General features: G+C 38.3%; 1 protein-coding gene across 1 annotated transcript; it reads left to right on the top strand.

Annotated features, from left to right (window-relative positions):
• Positions 1–6,039: 6,039 nt before the first annotated feature.
• On the top strand, positions 6,040–8,912 carry LOC134542135 (uncharacterized). Its single transcript, XM_063386109.1, has 2 exons — positions 6,040–6,188; positions 7,727–8,912. Exons 1-2 carry the CDS (start codon positions 6,059–6,061, stop codon positions 8,137–8,139), a joined length of 543 nt encoding a protein of 180 aa, XP_063242179.1. The 5' UTR covers positions 6,040–6,058; the 3' UTR covers positions 8,140–8,912.
• The last annotated feature ends 1,447 nt before the right edge of the window (positions 8,913–10,359 follow it).

Genomic DNA, 10,359 nt, shown 5'->3' with positions numbered 1-10,359 from the left:
GCATATGCATATGCATACGCAAAACCACTCGAACACCAACCTGCAAATCTACACCAAGCAGTTACAAATACTCCAAACTATGCCAAGGTCAGTAAATCATTAAATAAAAGACATCAAACACGGAAAATATGGATACGTTTGACAGATTATATATCAAAAACATATTTGGATAGAGAGCAAAACTTACAGTTTAAGGATTTTTACCTGGAAGAAATTGAGGAAAAAACAAAAAGTGCTGAATATATACCTAGTGGATCAAATAAAAATTGGAAAGCTTTTAGAAAAATTTCTTGAAGGAAAAAAAACTATATCTGAAACTCAAAATTTAGGGAAAATTGCAAAAGATTTCATGATTGAAAAATTCACGGGCAGAAACTCAAATGCTTACCAGTGGATTAAAGATTTCAACAAAGAATGTGAACGTTTCCTAATCAATGAAGACAAAAAGAAAATAGAAATTTTAAAACATTTCTTAGAATACTCCAGTGTAGTTTGGTACAACTGCATGCAAATGAAACTTACAATGGAATCGGACTGGAACAAATGAAAGAAAAATTTTTGTGAGACATTTGCAAACAAAGGATGGTCACCCATCAGATATGCTGACTTAGAATAAACTTCCCGAATATATTGATTTTCATAGCAGGATATTGAAATTATTGAGTACTGTAGTTATTCAACACGCTATATTGGATATATATTTTAGAAGCAGCCAAAATCTATTCAAATTCACTTTAATAGTAAAGTCATGTAATAAATAAAAAAATTGAGCCACATCTAGTGACACTTCTTAGATTAAAAAAAAATTATCAATTTTATTTTAACTGCAGCCAATATCTATTCAAAATATACTTTAATAGTAAATTGATTTAATAACTATCAAGTTTTTTTACATTGTTATAAAATTTATTTCATACGTCGATAAAGAAGTATCACTTTAAATTATAAATAAACCAAACCAAAAAATAGAAAATAAATAATAATTTTAAAAAACTAAAAAACACGCTTTATATAGAAAACCAAACTAAAAGATAGAAAATAAATTTTAATAAATTTGAATTAAGAATAGTGTAAAATTTTTTAATAAATATAAATTAATAATAATATATATAAGAAAAAAAATTATTTTATTTAAAAAAAGCGTGGGGTGCATGGTGTCAATAGTTATAAATATTTTATTGACAATTATGAGTAGAAGGATTATCAATTCGATAATATCTTAAAAAGCACCCCACGCTTTTTTTTAAATATAATACATTTTTTCTTATATATACTATAATTAATTTATATTTATTTAAATTGTTCACACTCTTCTTAATTTAAATTTATTAAAATTTATTTTCTATGTTTTAGTTTGGTTTTCTATATAAAACGTATTTTTTATTTTTTTTTTTTTTTTTGTAATTTGTTTGATGTAGTTACACACAAAAGGCATATCTCTATCTCTCTCTAATACTCTATCTATCTCTCTATGTATACCTCTACTTTTCTCTATAAGTATATATACATCTATATATCCTTCTATATCTCACAATCTCTCTCCTCCATATACCAATATCTATAGAGCTCTCTATATATCTATATATGTCACTCTATAGGTAAGAAAATATTAAAAAATCCATGTTTTTACCTATATATTGTTTTACCTGTAACAAGTGTGACGTACGTATATAAAAACACGCGCGTATTCGAATGCAAAGTTGTATCAAAATATTTCAAAGCAATCGGTAAAGTACTTTCGGAGATGTAAAGTTTTGAACGAACGTTTACATTTTTATTGATAACGATTGGCAATTTTTTTTTGTATGAACCGTGAGTTTGCAGTAAATAACAGTGCATTGCCACGCGATGACTTGGTCGTGGGGAGCTGCGTCCACGCACAGAGGACCAGGTGGCGCGAGGTCTGCGCATGCGCGGAGTGGCGGTCGACAGCCCTGCCAACATGGCGTCCCGCACGTCTCCTGCAGGAGGAAACACTCGCATCATCATAAAACATCTCAATAAAGGCCGCAGCGTAAACCGGGGTAATGTCTTCCGACACCTCGTCTTCAAATGTTAACTTGGGTCGAAACAAAAATGTACTTACAGGCACACACTCTGCGTCTCTCAGTAACATGACAAGACTGTACGAACCGCACTGGTTGTTGGTTTTGAGGTTTTTGAAACCTGCTATACACTACTTTTTGCTTAGACACACACGCAATTAAAATTTATCCCCCTTTCAGTAGGTGCTAATAACCCGCTGAAACATGTATTATTCCGGCACAATTTTAATTTAAAACTGGACTAAAAATTAATCTTTTTGAGAAAATTCCCAGGAAAATGTGATATAAAAACCTACTTTCAGGCAAAAACGAATGTTCCTATGCCCGCAAATGTGAGCTACAATCTCGTTTAGACCCTGATAGTTTGTTTTAATACAAAAATGTTTGTCATCAAAATAATCTCAATTTATTACATCAGCCTCTGAGATCGGTCTTTAAAGTTCACAAGAAGAAAATACTCAGCAATCCTACAATGAAAGTGAACACTGGAACATACCGCAGCCGGGATAGTTTAAGCGCTGTAATTTTTTTTTTTTTTTTTTTTGTAAATGGAACATAAATATTCATGTTAAAATTACCTATATTTGTACACTTGTACACGAAAAACAACTGCATCACTGCAGAATATTTTCCGCAGTGATAGTGGGTTTGGATTCAATTTTCGTCTCGAAAACCGTGTTTCATATATGCGAAATTAACCACAGCCATGTGTTGTACAAAGAAGAAATATGTTTCTTGTAGTATTACAAACTGTTGCATGCCATCTGGTTCGTCCGTGAAAGTACTTGAAAATGTGTTTTCAGTGCGGCGACATCTGTGTTCCAACCTATGATCGACACCCTCCACCTGTCCTCCCAAATGTGCGCCCTTTAGGGTAGGCTGGAAATCGGCTTGCAGATCAATGTTTTTAACATTCCAGAACAAATAATATTGAGTCAGAGATGTCAAGGGATTACTCCCCCTTTGATCAGGAAGGTGTTAGAACTTCAGGCATGACCAGGCTAGGTCAACCCAGCATACTCATCACCTTAGCCCCATGACTCACTCAGTTAACCATACAGTTGTCTGTGTCCTTAGTCCTTAGACTTTATCAGCACTGCTGGCGCCTACCTCGATCCACATCACACCGGGACCCCTCAAAACACCCGGTGAACCCGTGGTCCGTGGAGGCCTATCCAACCTGTGTTAGCTATCCAGGCTAGTGCCGTTGCTGTGTCGTCGCTCACCACGTCGACTCCGCATCGGGCTAGGGAACCCTTGGAGCCTGCTTCAAGCGATCGGAGCACCACCACCAAGTACGAGAAATATTTACATCGCATGCATGCATTTTTAACTTTTTTTTGGGCGTTCAAATAAAGAGAATTAACTGGACAACATGACTAATCCTTTTTTTTTTTCGGTTTAACAGAAATTCTAGTGGCTACGTCATGAAACGGTTGCTGGCCTTTTAAAACCCTCAAGTTTGTGAGTATTTGCCAGCTAAGCAAACTGGAATTAGTTTTTGGAATAGACATAAAAACCATACCACGAAGTTGCCATTATCATTGCTTTTAAGACTAGAATGTTTTAGTCCAGTTTTCCAGTTGACTCTCTTTATTTGTACGCCCCAAAAAACAATAAAAATGTAATTTTGGCAGCTAACCATGCAAAAAGTATGCGATGTATATAGTGTTCACTTCATTAAAGTTAAACTATTTAAAAAGGCTACGAGTTTATCTGTGATTAAAGTAAATATAAAATCATTACCTGAAATAGAAGGCACCCCCTTCAGACTGCCACCTGGCTAGGTTCCCAAACAGCGTACAGATCTCAGGGTCTGAACGCGCCATTTACAAACCGTACATGTATGAAAAGTGTCTGATTAGTAGTAGTATTTAAGAGCCATTGCACTTGCCTATACAAGTTTAATTCCATCTATTAACGCGTAAGTTTCGTACAGTGGAAAAGGCTGGAACGTATGTTTTCACTGACGTTTTTAGCTATTAAAAACTCTGCACACAGTATTGTAAATTGTATAGGCAGTGGCGGATTTACAAATTTTCAAGGTATAGGCTGTAAAGTTTTTGCCACCCTTGCCTCTACAATTTTCATGTCCTGGATTGTTTTTACAATCCAACAATTTCGTTGAAATTGCACGTAAAATATTTTTTTGGTATATTTTTGAGATAATCAAAGCTCAATCATGTACGATTAATAAGGCGGGGTAATGCATGCTACTTACACAATAATGTACATTTGGTAAACTTGAATAAATAATCTTTATTGCGCTTACAAACAGTTAAAAATAATCAACTCAGTCAAGTTATAAAAGTTCGTTACAATACCTTTTTGCGCGATTTTTTGTTGGCAAAATCATCAATGATATCGTCGTAAGTAATCTTGTTCATTATATACAAACCATCCGGTTCGCAGACTCCAACCAGTAATAGGACTGGCATGTATAGGTTGATAATGGGAAGAGAGAAACACATTTTCTATAATTTCGCTCTTAACACTCATTCAAAGTGTGGGAAGAGGGCGCAGAGGCCGATTACTGAATGGGGGGCGGCGAACTAGCTGTTTTGCTCTAGAACATGGAAGTTTGCTACACGGATTCACGGAACGTACAACGACAAGGGAGAGGGGAAAGTCATCGGAAAAATTTGTTGCAGACTTCTATCTGTAAAACATCAGAAAACAGAAAACCATCATGCAGAAATCTTTTTGATTTCTATGAGGTAGCAAAAAAAATCGGTCCCCAAATTTGCCACCCCAAAAATCTGCTGCCCTAGGCTCAAGCCTACTCAGCCTGCTGGTAAATCCACCACTGTGTATAGGAAAGTGCAGGGTGCTTTTGTCTCCAATATTCCACCACAGAACTATAGAGGCGCGTTTCCGGCGATAAACACTGTGCTCCAGCTCGTTGCCCGGTGCGTAGAGGCGAGGAGGCGTGTGCTGGGCGAGCCAGAGTCGCCCTTACCGTCCGCGCGCTCTTAGAGCTCGCTCGCCGAGTGTCAGGACGTGTCCTGTGTTCGTCACGATGGCTCTCGAGCAGTTCATGCTTCATCTCAAATTCTCTCTACGGATATTCACTCGATATTTTCTAAAAGCGGTAAAAAGTCACGCAAGTTCAAATTATCACACGATCACTTGCGTGGCCTTTTACGTATATAAAATAAAGTTAAGTAAATATCCGGGGGAAATGTTTGTGACCCAACAATAGATGTCAGAATGAAAACGGAATTAATTTACAGGAATAACTCCCTTAACTGATGGCAATGACAAGGAAATGAAATAACAACCCAGCGTGTGAGGGGCCGTTAATTAATTACGTAAGGACGATATTGGCCATTTTTGACAACCCCACCCCCATGTAAGGACACGAAAGATTGTTCAACCCCTCCACCTTTTTTCTCCTTTTCTTGCGTAAAATTTTTTTAACTAGGATTTCCCTTTAAATAAAGCGTTAAATAGTTAAATGTCGTTAGAAAATGTTCACTAATACTAAAAATATATATTGCTTGACATAAATAAAAAAAGTAATTATTTAGTCTTTGGAAAATGTTTATTATAATTAAATGTAAGATTTGAAACAATCTTAAAGTAAGGAAACTAATCAGTCAAAAAACTACAAATGAGGAATACTTTTTGTAACATAATGAACGACTATATTTGAAACACTATTGCGTTACCATTTCTTTTTCCGTGCAGGCAAATTACGTAAGAATAGCTTTTACCCCTCCGCCCCTTTTTTTCCACCACGAGGTAAGGTCATGTAGAGATTTTTTTTAACTCGGCCTTCCTATCGGGACCTTACGTAATAGTGAGCGGCCCCAGAGACCCGGTGCCACGTCAATAACAACAGTTTATATTGCAAATAAGTTTAACGCTAGTTCGTTGCTCGTTTCGTGTTCCTTGCAAGCTATTTCTCCATGTTCCAGCCAACAGAGCGTTTTAACATTCAGGACACACAGAGAGCATTATTGAGAGAACGCCAGGCAACTATATAACATTCAGAAACCTGAAAGCTAGTCATGAAGCTGTTAGATGTGAAGTTGTTAGTGGTGTGCACGTGTGCAGTGATGGTGTGTGTGGAGGCGCGGTGTCTGCGCGGGCCTCGACCCGTCCTGGACGACGAGGCTGCCTCGGAGAACCGCGAACCAGGTACCTCGCTGCTGTGGTTGGTGTAGCCCACAGTCGAGACTTTCAACACCAGAAACCGTACATTTTAAACCAACTAATGTTCATTCATTATCTTGCCAAATCATTATTTTTTTTTAAATTTCTACTCGTTTATGATATTTTCTAATGTCACAGAGCAAACCTTAAACAACCTTTGGATCTCGAAACGTCCACGTTTACGTGCAATAAAAAAGCTAATTAAGTATTTAACTTTGGCGGAAATCAAAGCATGTACACAGAACCTCGAAAGAATGTGATTATAATAAATAAAGGATAACTATTTCTGGATTTTGGTTTTCTCTCGGAAAAGTCGCTACTTTAGAAAATTTTCGTTTTCTTTCGCTCGCGTATACGACATAACATACTATTTAAACATGAAAATGTTAGCAACTACTGCAAACCAGTGACATGTCTGCAATTTATACTATAACTTTGAGATTTCTAAGGCCGGTTTCACACTAAGCAGTAGTTGGGCCGTTTATACTCGGTGATTTCTTCTAGATAAATTGTTTACAAGTAAGTTTTTTCAAAAATTTATTATGGGTGGTGCATCCTTGAGAAACATGCATTGCGCGCTCTTAAGAAAAGCGGTCGAAAGAACATTCGCCCATAAAAGCTGCGGAAGCTAGTCGCAGTGGCAGCAACCCGCGGTGTGACACAGGCCTAACGGTGCACAAAGGTCTGAGACTCTTCTCTCGTTCGTTACTGGCCAGGGCCGCCCAGGGCGTGTCAGGAGAAGTGTGGTCTGTTCAGGGTCGCTGGTCGAAGCTAAAGACCGGAGACACCGCGGGTTCGATGGCCTGACAGTAACCGGGCAACTGTGACGTCTGCTGGCTGACCATTGGCTCGTGGTCCTTCAGAAACACACTGTGCCGATCACCGTAGCAGCACGGTGGCAAACTTGTTCGCATCCTGATTTATAGCAACATTCTGATCGTGAGCTTACGGGTCGGAGTGTTCGGCTTCTTGGCTTTAGGATTTAGACCGCGTCCGAGGAAATGCCCGCGGTCACGGCTTGCCAGCTGCAGGGGGGAAAGGGGAGGGGGCAAGGTCTAGCCAAACAGCAAGTATAAATACTGTGTAAATACTAGGCAGGCCTACAGGCCTGATTCACCTGGACTTAAGGTACGGGCTAACTAATTCCATGGAAGGAATTTACTCATGAGAAAATATAATCAGCACAGACGAACCATAGTTTAAACAATAAATGCAGGCAGACAACAAAACTTGGACAACACGGCATAAATACGAACACAAAGATGAAGACAAACTGATTTTATGGACAGTACAACGATGACACACCAACGAACACAATAATTTCCGATGACAAAACAGTTGCGACGTTTCGGGAACTGGCAGACTGGAAAATAGGAGGTTTATATTTTTAATTCGTATATTGCATTTATAAATTGTTCCCATGACAAGAGTGCTAAACTGCAGTGGCGTGTGTCCAAGAACACGAGTAACTTGAGGAAGGTGTCCTAGGACGTGGTCTGAGGCGACAACTGTGTGTGCGGCAGGGCTGAGGAGGATCGAGGACTCGCTCCTCCTGAGGGCGCTGAGGAGGACCCGGGAGCCTCCCCAGGAGGTGGCGGTGGTGCCCGACGAGGGAGTCCCGGACAAGAAGCCCGAGTCCTGGAGACCAGAGGCGCTGTTGTTCTGCGCGTTGATCCCCGTCGTGGCAGTGGCAGTGGCCATGGCGGGGCTGAAGCTGGCCGGCGTGGACCTCGTCGTGGAACCGCAGCGCCAGTGGGACTCCCCGCGGGACTCCCCGTGGGACGCCCCGTGGGACGCCCCGTGGAAAGGCCCCTGGGGCGCGCCGTGCCAGATGTGCTTCGACCTCCCGGCGGCGAGGCAGCTGGCGGATCCAGGGAGCTGCCACGTCCAGCGGCGCTTCACCCGTCCTCACATCTCTACAGTGGATATTTTTTAGTAAAAAAAAATATATAATTTAAAATATCATGATTACAAAAAAGATTTTTTACGCTACTGATATTATATTGAACCATTTTACGTTGCTTGCCACCATCAAACGCAGATAGCAATCAGCAGCACGACCGAAAAGGAAATTCGAAACTATTGGAGTTGATTTTCGACAAGGGATTTTATTAAAATACTGCCCGTCTTTTTTTAACACGCTTTTATTAGCTTCATACGTATGTATGTTAGTATGTAACGGAATCTTTGAACATGTTTTTGATCCCCTTCAAAAGGTCGGATTAACTCGAACTTTGGCATACTTATCAATGACCGATGACAATTCAATATTTTAAACAGTTAGACTCGTTATCCTTTCTAGGATAATCAGGATTAGCGTTTTTTTGTTTTCCTAAAACTTGTAGTGTCTTTGCGCCAAGACCAAGAAGGGAAACTACGAGGCGCGCTGATCACATATTTCTCGGATAAGTTACCGACTTTGAATAAGATGAAATTTTCGGAGAGGGAACCTGAGAACCGGCTATCTCATCCAAGGGAGGCAGCAGGCGCCCAAATCGCTCATTTCTCGGATAAGTTACTGACAAAATAAACATCAATGACTTCCCAATTTTATTGAAAATCATTCATTTGCATAGCTGATATTGAAAATATTGTGTACTATAGTTCTTTAACACGCTATATCGAATATATATTTTAAAAGCAGCCTATATTTTCTCAAACTCACTTTAATAGTAAATTGATGTAATAAAGAAAAAAATGAAAAATAAATAATAGTTTTAAAATACTACAAAATACGCTTTTATAGAAAATCCGACAAAAATGAAAATAAATAGGTAATAGTTTAAAAAAAACAAAAAAAAACACGCTTTTATAGAAAATCCAACTAAAAAATAGAAAATAAATTTCAATAATTTTTAATTAAGAATCGTTTAAATAAGAAAAATTTATTTTAGTGTAAAAAATGCGTGGGGTGCATGGTGTAAATAGTTATAAATATTTTGACAGATATGAGTAGAAGTATTATCATTATCTTAAAAAAACACCCGACGCTTTTGTTACAGTAAAATAATTTTTTTTTATTTACACTATTCTAAATTTAAATTTATTAAAATTTATTCTATGGAGAAGGTTTTTATTCTATCCATTTTTTTGTAACTCGCCGCTAGATGGCGCTACAGTGCAACAACTTCTAAGCCGTTCAACCGATTGCCATAAAATTAATATACATATATGTTTGAACACGGAGAATATTTTCGCGATATCCATTTTTCTATAACTCGCCACTAGATGGCGCTGCAGCGCATCAATTTCTAAACCTTTCAACAGATCGCTATAGGTAAACAGAACATCATAGGTCATAGACATACGAACAGCAAATTTGTGTCATTTCTCTATGTCCACCACATTGTCACATAGCGCTATCGATTTTGCTTTAACTCGTAGTCCGTATACCACCCTGTGTTCAGCCCGGGCAACGCCGGGTACTGCAGCTTGTAATTTATATTACTCATGAAAAGTGAATTATAATATATTTTTTAAAATTATTTATAAGCAACTAATGCTGCACTAAGGGCTGACATAACAGGGCTCAGCTATGATGTCAGAGTGACCCTCCTTCACGCCCGCTCAATCCTTCTTAACCCCCAGTTCACCTTACTTGCTGCAAGCCAGCAAGTAAGTTCTGCAATGTCAGCACTCCCAAGATCCCCTCCACACCGACCTTCTGATGCAGTTGCCAAAAAAATTCATAATTAACCAACACCTTGAAGCTCAAAGCGTAATTGTATGCATTAAGAAAATACTGTAGGTTGAAACGGTGAGATTCCGCTGTGGCTGTAGATCTCACTACTATTGTGTTGTGAGTGTTCGTCAGGTGTACAACTTGATCCTGGGCGTGTTTACTACAATGTAAATCGCTACCTGCGGTAAATATTGAGTACATCTGGTAAGGTTTTATGTAGTGACAAATTTGGTTGTAGAAATTTGAAGATTTCGTTACCATCGTGTTAATTTGTATGAACATAAATGCTGTACATATATTTGTCAGTAGTATCAGTGTCAATCATGAAAAATAAAACCACAAAAATTGAGACATGTATTGCCTATTATTATCAAAACAAGAAACCATGTTATTGCAGCCGCTTTTTATTGTATACTGTCAATATTATTAATAATTAATTTTAAAGAATAATATTATATTTTGAAAGTTGTTTAT

This window comes from Bacillus rossius, assembly GCF_032445375.1.
Source record: "Bacillus rossius redtenbacheri isolate Brsri chromosome 4 unlocalized genomic scaffold, Brsri_v3 Brsri_v3_scf4_2, whole genome shotgun sequence".
NCBI classification, from domain to species: Eukaryota; Metazoa; Arthropoda; class Insecta; order Phasmatodea; family Bacillidae; genus Bacillus; species Bacillus rossius.
This window is presented reverse-complemented; position numbering and strand designations above follow the sequence as displayed.

What these genes read in the sequence shown, in the direction of transcription:
- LOC134542135 (XM_063386109.1), top strand. Translation starts at nt 6,059, where the DNA reads ATGAAGCTGTTAGATGTGAAGTTGTTAGTGGTGTGCACGTGTGCAGTG. An exon ending in CTCGGAGAACCGCGAACCAG is followed by an intron (nt 6,189 to 7,726) that starts GTACCTCGCTGC and finishes TGTGTGCGGCAG; the next exon opens with GGCTGAGGAGGATCGAGGAC.